Source organism: Dendrobates tinctorius, unplaced genomic scaffold (genome assembly GCF_039654945.1).
Source record: "Dendrobates tinctorius isolate UK_male_01 unplaced genomic scaffold, ASM3965494v1 ptg000158l, whole genome shotgun sequence".
In the NCBI taxonomy this organism is placed as follows: Eukaryota; Metazoa; Chordata; class Amphibia; order Anura; family Dendrobatidae; genus Dendrobates; species Dendrobates tinctorius.
In genome coordinates this window covers 32,311,444-32,332,278 of record NW_027361825.1, presented here as the reverse complement: position 1 = coordinate 32,332,278, position 20,835 = coordinate 32,311,444, and the positions used below count along the sequence as shown (strand labels likewise).

The 20,835-nt window shown below is 44.9% G+C and overlaps 1 protein-coding gene across 1 annotated transcript in view; it reads right to left on the bottom strand.

Annotated features, from left to right (window-relative positions):
- The window catches only part of LOC141052045 (cytochrome P450 2A3-like), a 109,757-nt gene that overhangs the window by 20,166 nt on the left and 68,756 nt on the right, over positions 1 to 20,835 (bottom strand). Inside the window, exon 3 of the mRNA XM_073549224.1 lies at positions 531 to 680. Within this exon, the coding sequence (XP_073405325.1) occupies positions 531 to 680 (150 nt within the window). The remainder of the gene's footprint in view (positions 1 to 530; positions 681 to 20,835) is intronic.

Here is a 20,835-nt window from a genome sequence, read left to right as displayed (position 1 = left end):
AGCCTAAAGGTGAACAAGCCTGTAGGGCAGTATTCACACCACCCATGGACTGAAACACAGAAAAAACAGTATTAAAAACGCGCAAAAATACTCTGCTGTAAAAATATATATACCAGTACATAGCAAGTGCTAGTCAAAGAGAATAACAAAAACACAGGGTATTTAGTCTTTTTTTACAAAAAATGTATACCTATCAAATCCACCACGTCACGGTAACCCATTTCGGAGCGGTCCTATCTAATGTATTTAAAAACCTGATCATGTGAACAGTGCCTACATGAGCAGGGCTCAGAGAGGCACTGCCAGGTGAGGACGCGCTGTGCAGGAAGGCTTTTTATGCATGTCTCAAAAGAGAGGGGCGGAACTATCCCAAAACCTTTACTAAGCAAGAGACTAATAGATTAAAAACATATATATATATATATATATATATATATGTTGACTGCATGTGCAAATATTGCCAGCGGTTTACTTATACTTAAGAGTCAGAATTTGAGTTTTCTGAAAGTATATATTCATGTAGTTCTCACCTTTGCTCTTTTGGAATTCTTCCATAAGGAATTGGGCCTCTTCTTGAATCCTCTGTTCAATGCTTCTTTTACCCATTCCAAAGTTCCTCAGTGTCATCAATGAGAAGCGTCGCAGCTGTTTCCAGCGTTCACCATTACTAGCTACCAACCCTAAAAAAGAATGTAAAATGACTTTTAAGAATACCCATAATGATACTGTAAGTTAGAAATTAAAGAGAACATGTCAGCAAGTTTATGCTGTTTGAGAGGACAAATAAGCCTAATTTCAAGGATGTGTGTTGTAGTTTCAGTACAATCAGTGTTTTATCAGAAGGAGATTATCACTTCCTGACTAGGTTTCACATGCTGGGCAGGCAGGCTGATCTTTGTTACCCTGTCCCGACCACTGATTGGTACTTTTCTGACAATTCATAGTGAACACAGGAAGCTGACGATCAGTCATATGGGTGAGGTTACACACAGCTGAGCATTTGAGCTCTTATAAATCTGCAGCAGATAAAACAGGACTTTTATCAAAACTGCACCAAGCAACCCAGTAAATGACACATTGCAGGGATCAGCGTCTTTTGCCCTATATTATACTGTTCTCAAATTACATAGCAGAAACCTGCTGACAGATCGCCTTTAACCCCTTAACGACCAGCAATACGCTTTAAAATGGTGGTTGCTATGGAGTCTTATGCCTTCGTTGTCATTTTAAAATGAAGATCGGGAATAAGGGTATAGCATACCCATGAGTTGGAAAATCATAATCAGACATGGATTTTCAGAGCCCCGATCACATGATCACCGTTATTCGGCGAATAACGGCGATCACAGAAAAAAACTGTGCCTGCTATTAAAATAATGTTTCTCTCCTCTGACATTAAAACATAAAAACGCCAAAACATACTGTAAAAAACAATATAAATGTGGCATTGTTGCAATCGTAGTGACCCAAAGAATAAAACTGCCTTATCAATTTTACCACATGCAGAATGGAGAAAAAAAAATCCCTGAATTTCTGTTTTTTGTTCATTCTTCCTCCACAAAAATCAGAATAGAAAGCGATCAAAAAATGTCATGTGCCTGAAAATGGTATGAAAAAAAACGTCAGCTCGTTCCGCAAAAAACAAGACCTCACATGACTCTGTCGGCCAAAATATGGAAAAATTATAGCTCTCAAAATATGGTAAAACTTCTTCTTGCAAAAAAAGCGTCTTTAAGGCTATGTGCACACGATGTGGATTCTGCTGCGTTTCCGCAGCGGTTTTGGCCCTGCGGAAACGCAGCAGTTCCGCAGACCAAGTACAGTACAATGAAACCCTATGGGTTTTCAAAAATGCTGTGCTGACGGTGCGGTTTTTTCCGTGTGGTTTTGCTGCGGTTTACAAACCGCAGCATGTCAATTGTTGGGCGGTTTCCGCAGTGGTTTCACACCTTTAACATAGTAGAGGTGTGAAACCGCAGACCAAACCACAGGAAAACCGCAGGTGACTTTACCTGCTGTTTTACCTGCGGTTCCGTGCGGAAAAAAACGCAGCTGAATCTGCAACGTGTTCACATAGCCTTAGGCTATGTGCCCACGTAGCGTTTTTTAAACGCTCAGGAAACGAGTTTTCCTTCCCAGAAAACGCGCATTTTTTCCGCGCGTTTTTGCCGCGATTTTTGCACAAAAAACACGCGTTTTTGATGCGGTTTTTTTTGCGCGTCTTTTGGACTATAGGAAATAGCCAAAAACGCGGACCTAAGTGGAAATTAATGAACATGCTGCGTTTTTTACCGCTAATGAAAACAAGTTCAAAACCTTCATAACTATAAAACGCGGTCAGGAACCAGTTAGACAACAGTCATAGTTCCCCCACCAAAAATTAGGACTTATTGAATAATAGTGGAGTACTCCCAATAATATGCAATAAAAGAAAAAAAGTGGAGTAACCTTAAACCACAATGGAAATATAAGAGAAATGAAAAATCAATCTTTATTAACATATCTTAAAACAGTATCAAACATTTATAAGCACATAATAGAGGTAGATATACAAGGAATAATCCCAGTGTAGCGTGAGGTAAACATACCTACACATAAAGTGACAGCAAGCAAAAGAACCATATGCTACAAATATAGTAAAGCTTAGTCTAAGCACCAAAACATATTGTACAGCTTATCCAGAGACAATGTCTCTATATACCTATAGAAACCGGGTGCTCTATATGGCATAATGCTAGAGTTATATAAGCAATTACTGGCTCAAGAGAATGTATCAATCAATTCTAGGATCATACCCGATACCCATAATGCTCATGCCACTTACCCATAAGGGAATAATACTGCAGGGAGGATACCGCGCTAAACCCCGACGCGCGTTTCGCCTCGGCTTTCTCAAGGGGAAGTGCCTATCTATCCTCAAGCACCCATATATACATGCAGCATTCCAGGTGTTACTAATCAGAAGCGGCGCATGCCCAGTGTAGCCGCATGGTAACCACGCGATGACCTGCCGCCATCAGTGAGCAGCACGCGTGCGCGGTGAGAAACACCGCTAGACGTCATCAACACGCGCGGCCCACAAATATGATGGCCGGAGCATCGCGACCAATGTCGGGCACACCGCGCATGCGCGCAGGATCAGCGCCATATTCCCGGAGACACTGCGGGCTGCCATAATGGTGGGGTCTGGACGGATCGTTTAGCTGCTCACAAGCAAGATACAAGAGAGAGAGAGAGGGGGACATCATAATAAGAAGAAAATCCATAATTACTAGAGAAAAAATCCAAAAAGGTCCCCAATATATACTTGTAGTAATATACAGCCAATCAAAAAAATAATATAAACAGTGCCATAAATATGACGCCATATAAAAAGGGGCAGTAATGCAGATATACAAAAAAGGAGGTTATTGTACATCAAAATAATTCTAAAATAGAAACAGATTGCACTCCAAACCATACGTATAAATGACAATTATGATACATATAATTAAATATTAAAGTGAGATGAATATCATAATGTATAATGATACAAAACATCATACAATCATCATTAGTTTACCAGTACAAAAGTGTAGATTTCTTCTTTAATGTCTAAACATAACAAGATAAATAATATATAAAGAAGAACCACACCAACCACCCCCCCCACAACCCCCCCCCCCAAATAATGGCAGTTCTTCAGTGAAGCATGGGAAATTGAAGATATCAAAACACATTAAGCTTTGTTTGTCCTCTAGGTATCTAAGTCAGCCATGTTTCACAAAATTACAAGCGGTATAATTTCCCAGAGAAGATGACTGCTGATCCAAATAGCTGTAAAAAATGTCGTGGAACAAACTCTTCCGCATCCAGACATGGATGCCAGAAATAATGCTGTGAAATAAACTAGAAAAAACAGACACTGAAAAATTAAAACCAAATTAAAAACACAACATGGACACAGACAGATACATAATCAGACCACAACGGAAATAAGGGTGAACTAAATCATAACCAAAATCACTAAGATCCCAATGGATCTTAAGGAATGACCGTGATATTTAGGAACCCAAATTGAGGTCTAATTAGACCAATCCCTAATTGAGAAAAGGAACAAAGGTATTGGTTTCATTCAAGCCAGCAGGAGCTAAAGTATCTAATGTCACGATCCACCTGCACTCATGTTGTGCAAGGATCTTCTTAACATTGCCCCCACGAATGCCACAGTCAATCCTATCAATCCCACAGACTAATAAGCCCTTAGGATTAGCACTATGAAACAATTTAAAGTGCTTCGGAAGTGTTTTTAAACAGGAAATATCCTGAATGTCTCTAGATGCCATTATGTCCCTGACATGTTTGCGTACCCGAACTTTAAACTCTCGTGATGTAAGTCCAATATAGATTTTATTACAAGGACAAGTGGCATAATACACCACATTTGATGTGTTACATGTAATATAATTCTTTATAGAGAAAGTCTTTTTTCCATCAGACGTGGTAAAGGATGTAGTTTTATAAATGTTCGGACACGCAACACATCTCCCACAAGGGAAACATCCGTGTGTACGAGAACCACGAACTGCTGGTAATATGGGTACATAATGGCTTTTCACTAGATGGTCTTTTAAATTCCAACTCCGTCTAGGAATGATTCTAGGCCGTGATGGCAAATGTGCTGCCAAAGTGGTATCAGTGTGTAAAATAGGCCAACATTTATCAAAGATTTTCCGCATCCGATCCCACTGGCAGTTAGATGTGCACACAAAACAGATAGTATCCTTAGTTTCATCTTGCCGGGTGCTGATGGATTTAGCCAATAGATCATTACGTGAGGCCTGCTTGGCCCTCCTATACCGCTGTTTGATGCATCTATTGCTGTATCCTCTAGCCTTAAACCGATGCCCCAAATCCTTAGCCTGTTGCTCAAACATTGTCTCTGTAGAGCAGATACGTTTTGTTCTTAAAAATTGCCCAATAGGGATGGCACGCCGGATCCGTTTTTTCCCCATTGACTTACATTGGCGCCACATTATGCCGCATGGGCACGCGGCGCGTCCGGCTTTTGCCGGATCCGGCAATAAGTGACGGTGCGGCGTCTGGAAAAAACATTACATGTAAAGTTTTTTGTCTGCATCGCTAAACCGGATGATCCCGGATACGGCATCATCTGTTTTTTTGTATAATGGAAGCCTATGGGCGCTGGAATCCATTTTTTTCCGGATCCGGCGGCCGGATCCGGTTTTTCTGTCTGAGCATGCTCAACAATGCATCAACTCATCCTAAAAAGTTGGCAAACAAACCCCACAGAAAAGGTATAAAAATCTGATAGGTAGGGCTTCATTCATCCATTGTCCTTCAAGACACCAGAGGAGCCATCCATCCATTCATCAGGAGTTGCCAGCCATCCTGCCAGCTATCCAATGGGGGTTGCCAGTCATCCTGCCATCCATCCATCAGGAGTTGCCAGCCATTCAGCAGCAGTTGCCAGCCATCCAGCAGGAGTTGCCAGCCACCCATCCTGCCAGCCATTCAGCAGGCGTTGCTACCCACCCATCCTGCTAGCCATTCAGCCGCAGTTGCCAGCCATCCATAAAGGAGTAGCCAGCCATCCTGCCAGCCATTCAGCGGGAGTTGCCAGCTATCCAGTTTCAGAGTGAGTTTCTCAACGCAATGTCCTTTTTTTTGTTTTTCATAATTTTATAGTATTTAATTTTAAAAACAACTGAGCCAAAAAATATTACTTAAAAAAACCATTATATCAAAAATTTTCAAAAACCTTGGCATCTGTAGTATTTTGTCACTGTATGTTTTAGGCAAGGTACCTTTATATTAAATAATTTGGGTTGTGTGTCGCCGGAAACCACCCATGGTGATTAGTGTTGTGGTCTAGATAGGGGTTTCTAGTTTTCATTTTTAAAAACCATGTTGTTACCAAATGGGGAATTCACACATTGGTGTTCGCACATTTTCAAAGTGTTTTTAAATATTAACATCAGTGACCAATATATATTGAGTTGTGGGTGGGGATTTAAAGTGGGTATGAGGGTATTTTAGGTACTATTTGGTTGGTTGAGGGTATTGTTTAGGTAAAAACTGTAGAGAGAAGGAATTATTAAAGGGGATGGTGTATCGAAATGGTGTTATAAAAATTTTGTAGGGTGGCATAAGTGTATTTTCTTTTGGGGGGGAGCAAGGGTTGAAATATAAGTACCCACACCAAAAAAATATAATCAGTCCTGTTTATTTCTTGCATGAAGTTGCCCAGGCCACTTGTTATACCGCTGCCACCGCAACACAAACTGTTTACGCCCAGACAGTGCAACTCATCATATAAGTATGAAGGTCTGAAAGATTTAACTATGCTTTGGGTAGGAGCTAACAAGTGTTTTTACTTACACTAGAATTGTCCAAAAAATAATTAGGATCTGGCACTTCCGAGATACATATGATCAGAAAAATTTCCGGACTTACATAATAGCATTTGTCCAATAGCGCATGCGCCGCTTTGATCAGGCAGAGATATCATCGGATCAAGCGTCTTATATATTGTGCTATGTGATTGGACATTGGCACTATTTAAACACCGCCCGCCCGCCATTGGGACACGCCCCCGGAAGAAGCTTGTTGTGAAATGCGCATTGGGGTGGAGAAGGCTGCAGCACCCACCGTTACTTGTGCCCACAGTGGTTAGGTAATGTCATTTATGGCTTATTCATCTTATTTTTTCATTTGGCTCACCGGATAGCTGGTTGTTTACTTATATCGGTATAAGGACTTAGACTTAGTTGTCATGTTGCCGTTGTACCTCATTATTTAATCCTGGCTGTTCACTTTTATTGGTATTGGGACTTAGACTTAGTTGTCATGTTGCCGCTGTATCTTATTATTTAAATACATTGGCTTTTCTCACTTTTTCATTTTGTGAGGATTTATTGAGTTAATTATGGTTCTTTAATTGTTTTCCATACCTGACTTTATATTACCTACACATGCCTTATTACTATTACTGTTAGGGTAAATGTGCGCCTCCTACTGGGCATTTTTTCTAATTTTTATGTGTAATTAATAAATATGTCATTTTAATATTATTTCTCTGGATCTCTTCATTTTTTTTGGCAAATGCTATTATGTAAGTCCGGAAATTTTTCTGATCATAAGTGTTTTTACTTGCCGATTGGTTTGCCAGGATACGTGGGCCACCGCTGACACCAGGACAACAGGACACAGAGTGCTGACGCAGACCCTGCCACCCATCATGTAAGTATGAAGGCCTGAAAGCTTTAACTATGCTTTGTGCAGTAGCTAGTCTTTCTACTTGCAGATACTTTGCCAGAGATGTCTTCTTCTGGGAGCCCTCCCTCACATCATCAGCGAATTGAGGTAAATTTTTTTATTTTATTTCTTTGTTTTTAAATTTTTGGAACACATAACCCTTTTTGCAATTTGTTTTAACAGGAAGCTGCAGAAGAGGCTCTTCTAGAAGGAGACAGACAGGGTGGAGAAATACCTGAAGCGGACTCTCAGAGTGTAAGTATCTTTACATGCATCGCACAAACAAATCATCGTACACATCACAGTACACACAAATCATATGCCAATAACATATTATTCCTTTTTATTTTTACATTATACGTTTCCGTTTCTGGTGCTCGACCCAGAGGTCCTCAAAGCGCCTCCCAGAGTCGTCGGCGAAATTGTGGCCGCGGTCGCCAGAGAGTAAGTTTTGATATTGATTTTTTGTTTTGTTTTTGTTTTAACTTTCATGTTGATGATTTAATTTTCAAGGGAAACAGCGTGCTCCTGACTCTGAGGGTGAGGATGCAGAAATAGATATAGACCTCCTCATCGACCAAGTCCGAGAGTGTGAACCACTCTGGAACATGATTGACCACCACCATGCAGATTTAATCGTAACCTGACAACTCTGGGAGGAAGTTTGCCAGTCTGTTGTGGTGAATTGGGAGGACCTCCATCCCTGGGGCCAGAATCAAGCACGTGAGTATTCACAGTTTAATTTATGTTTCAGGATGTAATGTGTTGTATCCTAATCAATTTGTGCTTTCACTTTGCAGGGGAAAAAGTTCAGAAGCGGTGGCGGTCCATCCGGGATCGCTTCAAGAAGGAGATAAATAAGGAGATTTAGGCCCCGAGTGGATCAGGAGGATGCAGGAGCAAGTACAAATACGCATGAGCCCTGTCATTCCTCAGGTCGACAATGGTGTCTAGAAGGTCAATATTCCTACCACCATTTACTAAGTAAAACTGTGTATATGTCTAACCTTTTTTTTCAGCAAGGGCTAACTTCTTGCACGATATTAATTCCAAAATATTTTCCTTTTTTCAACAGCACCTTCATCAGCACTCGGGGTCCAGAAGAATTGAACCCTTCTGGAGCGATTCCGCAGGAGACCGCCACCGTGGACCACTTCACCACAACCGACCGAGCCTTCCCTCGTGTGTGATCCATCAGCCCCATCCACCAGCGCTGGAGCATCTTTGCAGACTTCGTTACATGAAGCTGCTGGTTACGAGGTAGCTTTCCCTTTACCCCACCCCTCTGACACTGCCTTCCCTGGAACATCTGTGCGTTCTATGCAGCAGCGTCAGAGGGGTCAGGAAAGGACATATGCGCCGGAGTTCTTCCATCTAAATGCATCATTCCAGAATGCGTTAAAAATTATGTCAGAACAAATTAGTTCTGGCTTCACTGTTGTTAGTAAAAATATGCTCGATTTGAGCAGGCGTCTGGATAGGATGCATTTAGATTCAAGACAATCTCCTCATCATACTTTTTTCGAGCGGTAGTAGAGCGCATGGACACCCTATCTCCTGACCAGCAGATGCATGTAATGCAAGCCTGCTAGGTTGCTCTAGCTCAGGCAACATCACAAGTCCCTCCACCCACCCCAGTCCTTCCTCCTGCACCTGCCCCACGTCCTTCCTCTGTCCTTCCTTCCCCTACTGTACCATACCAGTTTCATCCCCAGTACCAACCTCCTGCCCCTTACCAGCCTCCTTCCCAGTACCATTTCCCTACTCCAGCCCAACCTGTACTCCCTGCCCACTACCAACAGTCTCCTTCCACCTCCATGTCCCAAGTCCAACCTTCCATCCCCAACACCTCTTTTGTCTCCCAATCCACTTCCCAGAGTTTTGTTTCTGCCACGTCTGTTGGTTTCTCTACCCCTACACATACTTTCTCCCCTTCACCTTCTTTCCCCAGCGTACCTTCTCCTCTTGTGTCTGACCCCTCCCCAATTCCAACCACCTTCCATAATCCCAGTGTCGAAGTGGTCCCTGAGAGCCCCTGCAGTAGTATTTCCACCCAAAAGTTTTGTTAATTAATAATAATTTTTATTTATATAGCGCCAACATATTCCGCAGCACTTTACAATTAAGCGGGGACATGTACAGACAATAAATTCAATACAAGTTAAGACAATTTAAACAGTGACATTAGGAGTGAGGTCCTTGCTCGTAAGCTAACAATCTACAAGGAAATGGGGGAGGGGGGAACAGTAGGTGAAAAGTGCTTGTTATTTCAGGTCTGGCAATTATAATAAATAGGGATTTTCATATAAAGCTGCATGATCCGGTCATCAGCCCATGTGTTTAAGTGCAATAGTCAAGTATCAAGTGCAGTTATCGTGTGCATGGAGGGTGTGGAGACAGATGAATAGTAGGGTGCAGATTCAGAATAATATTTAGAAGGAGGGAACAGGGCAAAGTTAGTTTACTGAGTAGTTGATGTGGTAGGCTTGTTTGAAGAGATGTGTTTTCAAAGCGCACTTGAATAGGTCGGGGCTAGGTATCAGTCTGATCGTCTGGGGAAGTGCATTACAGAGAGCCGGCGCAGCACGAGAGAAGTCTTGGAGACGGAGGTGCGAGGTTCGGATTACGGGGGATGTCATTCTTAGGTCATTTGTAGAATGGAGGGCACGTGTAGGGTGATAGACAGAGATGAGAGAGGAGATATAAGGCAGTGCAGAACTGTGGAGAGCTTTGTGGGTGAGAGAGATGAGTTTATACTGGACCCTGTAATGAATAGGTAGCCAGTATAATGACTAGCACAAGATGGAGGCATCGGTGAAGCGGCTGGACAGAAATATGACCCTGGCTGCCGCACTCAAGATGGATTGGAGAGGAGAAAGTTTGGTAAGAGGGAGACCAATCAGAAGAGAGTTGCAGTAGTCCAGACGAGAATGAATAAGAGCAACAGTAAGAGTCTTAGCAGTTTCAAAGGTGAGAAAAGGTCGGATTCTGGAGATGTTTTTAAGATGCAGGTGACAAGAGCGAGTGAGTGATCGGATATGGGGAGTAAAGGAAAGTTCGGTGTCGAATATGACCCCAAGACAGTGGGCATGCTGCTTGGGAGTTATGGTTGAAACCTCCAGGGTTATTTCGATGTTAGGTAGAGTGAGGTTAGTAGAGGGGAGAAACACAAGAAGTTCAGTTTTGGAGAGATTTAGTTTTCAGATAGAGGGAGGACATGATGTTAGAGACAGCAGACAGACAATCCTTGGTATTTTGAATTAGGGTAGGGGTGATGTCAGGGGAAGAAGTGTATAATTGGGTGTCATCAGCATAGAGATAATACTGGAACCCAAATCTGCTGATTGTTTGTCCAATAGGGGCAGTGTATAAAGAGAAGAGGAGGGGGCCTAGGACTGAGTCCTGCGGGACCCCGATAGTAAGGGGACGAGGAGAGGAAGAGGAGCCGGCAAAAGATACAGTGAAGGAGCGGTCAGAGAGGTAGGAGGAGAACCAGGAGAGGGCTGTGTCCTTGAGGCCTATAGAGCGGAGCATAGTGAACAGGAGCTGGTGATCCACAGTGTCAAATGCGGCAGAGAGATCCAGGAGAATCAGAAGGGAGCAATGACCTTTCGATTTAGCTGTTATTAGATCATTAGAGACTTTAGTGAGGGCAGTTTCAGTGGAGTGTGAATAGCGGAAACCAGATTGTAAGGGGTCGAGAAGAGAGTTATGCGAGAGATAGCGGATTAGACGGGAGTGGACCAAGCGTTCCAGGAGTTTAGAGATGAAGGAAAGGTTAGAGACAGGTCTGTAGTTAGCAGTGCAGTTCTGGTCCAGGGATGGCTTTTTAAGTAAAGGGGTTATGATAGCATGTTTAAATGATGGGTTAATTTATGATGGGTTGCAATAAAAAAATGTTTGGACATGGGGTTGCAATAAAGATTGGGTTTATGGGGTTTTCATTGATTTCCTGAACAACAGTTTTTTTGGTTATATAAACTGTGTTAAAAAAAATATTTTTTGGATTGAACCAGCTTCAGTGTATTTGATTTATTTCATAATGCAGAAGGTGAAATTATGTGTAAAATGTGGATTACTGGTTTTAAAAAAGGTACATACCAACCAAACATGGTCAAATAAAGGTTTAAGAGTTGGTAAAAAACGGGACAATACAGGGAGCAAAATACTTGGTTAATAAAGGTTTAATACTTTGAAAAAACAAGGTATATGCTGGTCTAAGACAGGGGAAAACAAGGTATAATACCTAAATCCAACAAGGCACAACGTAAATAAAGGTACAATACTTACACACAAGGTACAGCTTTGCTAGTACAGTCTCATACCATGACATCCTGCCATTCAGCTCTACCTTCAGGTGACATAAAATACTCAGCAGATTTGTCCTTCATTCTGGACACTGCAACAGTACTTCGAACATTAACAGCGCGATAATCAGGCAAGGTGGTTTGTACATCATTGTCTTCAATGGCAATCTGTTCCTTGGTAATGACAAAATTGTGTAGGACCACACATGCTTTGACCACCTCATCCACAGTTTCAGTTTTCAAGTTAATTGCGGCCAACAGTGCTCTCCATTTTGCGGTCAGAATTCCAAACGTACATTTCACCATCCTCTGCGCTCGTGTCAACCGATAACTGAACACTCTTTTGATTGGCGTCAAGTCTCTGCTTGAGTACGGCTTGAGCAGGTGTTCCGACAGTTGGAAAGCATCATCCCCAAAGCATATAAATGGCAGTGGTGGCCCAGAAGTTTGAGGTAGCGGTCTTGGAGGTGGAAATTGGAATGTCTTTCCATACAAATTACGCCCCATTGCTGACAGTTTAAAAACTTGGGAGTCTTTGGAGTAGCCATAGGCCCCAATGTCCACCGCAATGAATTTGTACTTGGCGTCTGCAATGGCCATCAGGACTATCAAAAAATATTTTTTATACTTAAAAAATTTGGATCCCGATAAAGCTGGTTTTGTGATCCTGATGTGCTTTCCGTCAACTGCACCCAGGCAATTAGGAAACTGACAGATGTTGTAAAATTGGTCAGCTATTTCCAGCCACCTCTCCATTGTGGGCTGTGGGATAAACTCTTTCTGTAGACAGTCCCACAATGCGCGGCAGGTGTGCTTGACGATACCCGATAAGGTTGAAATCCCAATCCTATACTGGTAATGTGGCAAAAAAGGGATTCACCAGTTGCAAGGAATCTGTTAAAAAAGGCAAAAACAATAATTAATACAAAATACCAGCAACAACATTACAGTTACAGGAGGAGAAACATTAGCTTTAACAGGAGGAGAAATATTACAGTTATAAGTCTGCTTTTGAGGAGAAAAAATAGAAAATGGCTTACCGTAGAGTCACCATCAAACGCTCTGCAGGTGAGATGGAAAAGCGGCAGTAGGTGTCATATCTCCGGATCAGTTTTCCAACCCGGTCCACCAGAAAGTCAAAGCTGTCCGCTTTCATCCTCACATAATTAGAAAACTTCTCCGGATTTCCTCGCAACTCCAGATATAAAGTGGAAAACACCCCACGTGTCATCCTCAGTGCAGTTATAGAGTGAATCCAAATCCGAATGACGAGACCGCTGAGCAGGCTCCTCCACGGTCGAAGGAGAACAGGAGATCGCCGAATGCAAGGCTATGGACTCCCGCTGTGCAGTGGCAGGAACCCGACGCCTAACATTACCCCCCCTCCTAGGGCCCCCTCCCCTCTGAGCCTCTCTATGCTCAAATGCCGCGATAATGAGTGGAGCGTGGATGTTCTCCACTGGTCTGAGCCTCTGGACCATGACCCTTCCAGTCCACCTAATAAAACTTTTTGCCACGCACCACCCTATGTCCCACAATGGCGTTGACCTCAAACTCATCTGAAGACAAGTTTGATGTGCCGGCAGATGACTCAGAAAACCGGGACATGTGAACAGGTTTGAGAAGGAAAACGTGGAAGGCGTCAGAGATGGCCAAGTGTGGTGGAAGAGCCAGATGGTAGACCACCAAGCTGATCCACTCAAGGACTTTGAAGGGACCAATGTATCGCAGAGCGAACTTGGTGGACTTGGCCCACAGCCTGATTCTTCAGGCAGAGAGCCACACCAAGTCGCCAGGGGCAAAAGTTGGAGAGGGACGCCGATGTGTGTTGGCGGACGCCCTCATTCTCTCCTTAGATGCTCAAATGGCATCCTGGGTGCGATCCCAAATGTTACGAGCCTCCACTACCCAGTCTGCCACCCTGGAATCAGTGGAAGACACTGGCATCGGGACCGGGACGCGCGGATGCTGGCCGTAATTACGAAGGAACTGAGTCTGACCAGTGGAATCAGCCACTGCATTATCCAATTCAGCCCACGGTAGTAAGGATGCCCAGTCATCCTGCCTGGCCAAGACAAAATGTCGCAGGTATGTGACCAGACTTTGGTTGGCTCTCTCAACCAACTCGTTCGTCTCGGGATGATAGGCGGGGGACAAGTTTAGCTCGATACTGAGTAGACTGCAGAGGTCCCTCCAAAACCGAGACGTAAATTGGGGACCTCGGTTGCTAACTATCTTGTCCGGCATACTGTGTAAATGAAATACGTGCTTTATGAACAGCGCGGCGAGACCACGAGCAGAAGGCAGCCGCGTGAGTGGCACCAGATGCACCATTTTAGAAAAATGATCGGTGACCACCCAGATGACCGTGCTGCCACTGGATTTGGGCAGGCCGACCACAAAATCCATGCCAACCATCTCCCAGGGTCTGTCTGCCACTGGCAAGGGATATAGTAACCCAGCCGGCCTCTGCCTAGAGGACCTGTTCCGAGCACAAGAGACGCATGCCTGAATGTATTCTGTCGTGTCCCGAGCCATGTGCGGCCACCAATAAGTCCTTGCCAGGAGTTCTGTGGTCCGCTTATTGCCAAAGTCACCACCCACCCTGGACGTATGTGCCCACGCGAGAACCTCTGGCCGCAGGTGAGGAGGCACAAAGGTCTTGCCCGGTGGCACTGACTCGAGGGCGACCGGGGCCACGGTCCTCAGACTCTCAGTGGGGACGATTAGCCGAGGCTCAGCCTCCTCCTCCTCCGCTGAGACCACAGAGCGAGAGAGAGCATCAGCACGGACGTTCTTCTCACCGGACAAGGTGAAGCAGAAGCGGGAGAAGAAGAGCGACCACCTAGCTTGATCAGAGTTCAAGCGCTGGGCTGTTTGTAAATAGACCAGGTTTTTATGGTCGGTGTACACCTGAAAAGGGAACCGGGCTCCCTCCAGGAGATGTCTCCACTCGGAAAAGGCCAACTTCATTGCCAGCTACTCCCTGTCCCCGATGGAGTAGTTTCTCTCCGCCGGTGAGAAGGTCTTTGAGAAGAAGAAGCAGGGATGCTTCCGACCTTGAGCATCCTTCTGGAAAAGGACTGCTCCTGCACCGACAGTCGAGGCATCCACCTCTAGGACAAAGAGTTTATCCACATCGGGACGGTGGAGGATAGGAGCGCCAACAAAATGGGTCTTAAGAGACGAGAAGGCCTCGGAGACCTGTTCTGACCAAACCTTGGGATTGGCTCCTTTTTTGGTGAGGGCGACCAAAGGAGCTACCAGTTTGGAGAAGTGGGGAATAAACTTATGGTAGTAATTAACAAACTCCAAAAAGCGCTGCACCGCTTTAAGAGAGTGGGTATCCTGCCAGTCCATTACCGCCTGCAATTTGGCAGGATCCATAGCCAACCCCTGGGCCGAGATGATATAGCCCAAGAACGGCAAGGACTCCTGCTCAAATTGGCACTTCTCCAACTTCGCAAAGAGAGAATTCACCCGCAAACGGTCGAAGACCTTGCAGACGTCTCTCCAGTGAGAGGTAAAATCTGGAGAAAAGATGAGGATGTCATCCAGATAGACCACCACCGAGGTGGAGAGCATATCGCGAAAGATGTCATTTGCGATGTCCTGGAAGACAGCAGGTGCGTTGCAGAGGCCGAAGGGCATGACCAGATACTTATAGTGGCCATCCCTGGTACTAAAGACTGTCTTCCACTTGTCTCCTTCACGTATGCGGATCAGGTTGTAAGCTCCCCGCAGATCTAACTTAGTGAAGATCCGGGCCCCTTGCAACCTGTCAAACAACTCAAAGATCAAAGGAAGAGGGTACTTGTTTTTCACTGTTATAGCATTGAGACCTCTGTAATCAATGCAGGGACGCAGCTCTCCACTCTTCTTCTATACGAAGAAGAACCCTGCCCCTGCTGGTGACACCGACTTCCTAATAAAACCAGGTTCTCCTGGATATATTGTGACATGGCCTCCGTCTCCGGGAGAGAAAGCGGGTACACGTGACCTCTAGGAGGCTCCGCGCCTGGCAAAAGGTCTATTGGACAGTCATAGGGGCGATGCGGCGGAAGCGTCTGTCGATTATTTAGAGAAGACGTCCGCGTACTGCTGGTAGTGTGTGGGGAGCGTGGAGAGATCCACGGGCACTTCCATAGAGGCTACTTGGACACTGCTCCCCATGCACCTTCCCTCACAATCCTTTCTCCAGCCCAGTATTCTCCCCGAGGACCAATCTATATGAGGGGAATGGTAACGGAGCCAGGTAACTCTGAGGAGCACCTGGTCGATGCCCTCTGGCATAATGAGCAGGGACAACGTCTCGCAGTGAGATGGGGGATTGAGAGACCAAGGGGTGCTGTTTGGTGGGTAATCTGGGATGGTAAGTTTGAACCGTTGACCACCCTGATGGTTACGGGGTGAGGAAGTGGTACCAACGGAATTGCGTGCTGTTGGGCGAAGGCCGAGGACATAAAGTTATCTTCTGCACCAGAGTCCACGCAGACCTCTACCTCCCAGGTGGAAGCACCGCTCTCTAACGTCCCTCAGAAGGCCGGCTTGGAGGAGAAAGTTCCCATATCAAGTAGGCCCCCTCCAGCTACAACTGGACATGATCGTTTTCTTGACCGCTGAGGACACCTGTTAGCCGGGTGACCAAACTGTCGACACTGGTAACAGCGTGCGGAGATCTGCACCGGGCGCGACTTGAGACCGGTGTGGGACCCCTCCATGGGTTCTGGAGATAGAACTCCCAGAGCGGGGGGTTCAAGAGGTTTAGAAAAGGTGGGAGCAAGCCTAACCCTTTGTCTGGATTGAGCACGCTCCAGCCCGCGCTCGGTAAAGCGGAGATCAATGCGGGTGCAAATAGAAATCAGCTCCTGCAGGCTGACGGGAACCTCCCTGGTAGCTAGAGCATCTTTCACATGCTCCACCAAGCCTCTTCAAAACACAGGGATGAGTGCCTTATCAGGCCGTTCCAGCTTGGAAGCCAGTGTCGGAAAGCGGACGGCATAATGGCTGACCGAGAGGGATCCCTGTGTAGTGCTAGTAACTGGAGAGAGGTGTCGTGAGTGACCCGTGGCCCCAAAAAGACTTGCTATAGTGACATCAGAAACTGAGCAGCGCTCAGAACCACGGGGTCAACACGCTCCCACAGTGGCGTGGCCCATTCTAACACCCTGCCCGACAGAAGGGAGATGATAAACCCCACCTTAGCCCGCTCTGTAGGTAATCGTGCGGCCAGTAACTCAAGCTGGATAGAGCACTGGCTCACGAAACCCCTACAGGTGGCGCTGTCACCCGAAAACATGTCTGGCAATGGGAGACAGAATAATGTCAGTGCAGGAGTTGGCCTGGGCACACGAGAGACAGCCTCTGTGACTGTCTGGACAGCGGCTGCAGTAACATTTGCAGCTGAGGTGGGACTCTCGAGAGCCGTCAACCTGCCCTCCAGCTGCCGAATGTGCTGCAGTAGCTGCTGCTTGTCCGCCATTACTAGACAGACCCTGGTGCTAGTATAATGTTAGGGCTGGCGGAACGCACCAAATATTAAATAATAGTAGGATGTTCACTGCCCGGGGTCCACCGTGCAGAGGTGTTACACTGCTGCTACGTAATGGCGGACACTCAATATGGCGGTATAATGCACGCGGGTTGAACGTCATCCGGAATGCGCTGGGCGGACTCTGTTGCTTCACAGAGATGCCGAGGCATTAAACACAAATGCTGATCCTGTTGAAGCTCGCAGAGCTCAGCGAGATGCACACACGGTATAGGGTCAGGACTCTGGCAAAGGGTCAGTGTCCCTCTAGACCTACCGTGCAAGCGGTGTCACAACCGCGGATGCCAATAAGTACTGCTGACTGCAGTGTGGCGACAGACACTGCCGCGGTACGATAATGCCCTGTAATGGGCCACACTATCGGACGCTAGTACATAGGAATGATATGCATTGTGGCCTGTAGCTTGCCACTGACTGGCGCTGACACTATCACTGGTTCTCTGTCCACACACGTAATATCAGAGGGAGGGGAATCTTAATGAGTCATTTGCAGTTCCATGCATCCGTCATCATTCACACATGTAGCAACTAGAGTCTATACTAGCACATGGCTGAGCGGCCATGTGAACCTTTTATAGCCGGGACCTTCTGGAAGCTTCCAGATCCCTGTGATGGACCAATCAGATCTGGAGAAGGACCTGTGCATGTGACTCCCGATCTCCAATGGGAGATCATCCCTTAAGCATGCTCAGTGGAGCGACGGAAGGACTTAGCCTCTGGAGTGGCTTGCTGCTGAGCAGCCTGCATTGCTATTGCTGGCCCAGAGGTGGCAGCAACAGCCAGACCCACAGAGCTGGTCCGAGCAGAGCGTCGGGAATGACGAGACAGCCGAGCAGGCTACTCCGCGGTCGAAGGAGAACGGGAGACCGCCGAATGCAAGGCTCTGGACTTCCGCAGTGCAGTGGCAGGAACCCGACACCTAACACGATTTGCCTCAAAAGTAAAATCCACATATATCTGCAAGATGTTTGCAATAACAGCTTCCATTTTTCCTCTTGCTCTCCAACAATCTCCAACATCCTATCAAGCAAGGGGTGTAAAACCCATGTATATATAGGTTTCCTGTAGTTTTCCAGTAGCCAATAAAGTTTTGTAGGCATTTCTAAAAACCGGATCCGGCAAAAGACTGATGAAACGGGTGGAAAACTGGATGAAACCGCATGTGCCAGATCTGGCTTTTTGCTGGATCCAGTCAATGGATCCGGCAAATAGCCGGATCCGGCGCATGCGGTTTCCGCATTTTATGCCGGATTCATTGATACGACACGGCGACGCAGGATGCTGGCTTCTAATAACCTGAAGTGTGGAAGTAGCCTTAGGTGATTTTTACTGATCAGTTTTTACGGAGCACTGCACTGACCTTCCAACATCCCAGCAAAGTCAATGAGTTTCCCAGAATTGCTATTGGGACATGACCTTTTGTGAGGATCCTTTTTTTTGGTAGAAAACGGATCATCACACAGAATGAGCACGTCAATTTATGTTGCATTTTTCAGATCCAATATATATACTGCACATGCATTTATTTTTATACTGTTATTTTTTATTTCTAAGAAATTTAAACATAGCAGCCTATATTTATTAAATATTGCACTATAAAACATTGCAACAAAACTATAGTGTGCAAAATGAATAGGGAAAATGTGAATTTGGGTGGAAAATATTTTGGCATGGGGAGGCCCCATTTATAAGTTCGCACCGTGGCCCATAACTTTGTAGTTATGCCACTGTCTCTGAAATATGTGATTCAGACAGAACCACTGGCGGAAGATTCCCTATAATGAGGAAGATGGAGGCACTTTTTCCGACGTGCTTAAAAACGCAGTCCACCATAGTTGTGCACCTCTGAAAGGAAGGACGATGCTGAATAGAGGCCAGACAGAGTCCAGAGTAACTCTGCTACCTCATTATAGTGAATGGATCTCTCAAGAATTTCATCAGTCACTTAGCTCAGAGATTTTGATGAAAACCTCAAAGTACAGTATGTGCTCAGCGTAGAGCACCAGATAAATGTGATCACAAATGTTATGAAAAATGTTCCCAATAAATTCTTCAACTCAATCCACAAAAAAAGTCCCCACTCAGGTCTGTCATCTGTTAACAGAAATATAGGGGTCTTCCACGTTACTGATATCACAAAGGCTCTTGAAAAGACAAAAAAAAATCAGCAAATTTTGCCCTCGCCCTCCCAAATCCAAATTTCCCACTCCTTTCTGAGCCCCAGTGTGTATAAACCACCTTTAGCATTCACATTTGGCAGGAGTATAATTTCAAAAATTGTGTCACTTGGGGGTGATTCTGCTCTCTAGAACTTAAGGGGCTCTTATATGGAGTCCGCAAACTATTCGAAAATCTGCGCTCCAGGAGGCAAATAGCGCTCCATTTCTACCAAGACTTTCTCTATGGCTAAGCAGTACTGTACAGCCACATATGGTGTATTTCTATATTCAGCATAAACTGTGGGACACATTCTGGTGCCACTTTTACCTACTTCTTGCGTGAAAATGTTAATTTTTTTTGTGGTAAAAATGTAATTATTTTTTCTTCACTGCCCAATGGTATAAAATTCTGTGACACACCTTTGGTATGAATATGATCATTGCACTTCTAACTTAATTCATTGAGAGGTGTAGTTTGTAAAATGGGGTCACTTATGGGGCATTCTACTGTTCTTGCACCTCAGGGCTCTCCCAGAAGGTCATTGCACCCTCAAACCATAATAGTAAAATCTGCACTATAATATGGGGCTCCTTCCCTTTTGAGCTTTGCACTGTGCCTCAAAAGTAGATTTCACCCACACATGGGGTAATGGCACACTCATGAGAAACTGCACAACAGATTCTGGTGTCCATTTTCTCCTGTTAACCTTGAGAAAATAAAAAATAGACTAAAAGAAAAAATGTGTGGGAAAAGATGTTTTTTTCTAATTTTCTTAGTTCTGTTATAAACTTCTGTAAAGCACCTGGTGGTTCAAGGTGCTCACCATACATTTAGGTAAGTTCCTTGAGGGGTCTATTTTCCAAAATTGTATCAAATGTGGGGGATTTCCACTGTTTAGGCTAATCAGGGGCTCTCCAAATGCGACATGGCGTCCGATCTCAATTCCAGGCAATTTTGGGTTAAAAAAGTCAAATGGCACTCCTTCCCTTCCGCCCAAACAATGGTTTACCCCCACATATGGGGTATCAGCATAGTCCAGACAAATTGCACAACAACTTTAGGGGTCCAATTTCTCCTTTTATCCTTTGGAAAATAAAAAATTGGGGGCGAAAACAATTTTTGTGGAGAAATATTATTTTTTATTTTCACGATTCTACGATATTAAGTTCTGTGAAACACCTGGGGATTCAAGGTGCTCACCATGCATCTAAATACATTTCTTGAGGGGTCTAGTTTCCAAAATGGGTTCTTTTATGGGGGGTTTCCACTGTTTAGGTTAATCAGGGGCTCTCCAAATGCAATATGGTATCCGCTCTCAATTCCAGCCAATTTACCGTTCAAAACCTCAAATGATGTTCCTTCTCTTCCGATCCCTGCCGTATGCCTAAAGAGTGGTCTTCCTCCACATATGGGGTATTGGTAGACTCAGGAGAAATTGCACAACTAATATTGTGGTTTGTTTTCTCCTGATACCCTTGACAAAAATGAAAAATATTGTGTCCAAAGAAAAATTCTTGTGAAGCACCTGAAGGGTTAATAAACTTTTTGAATGTGATTTTG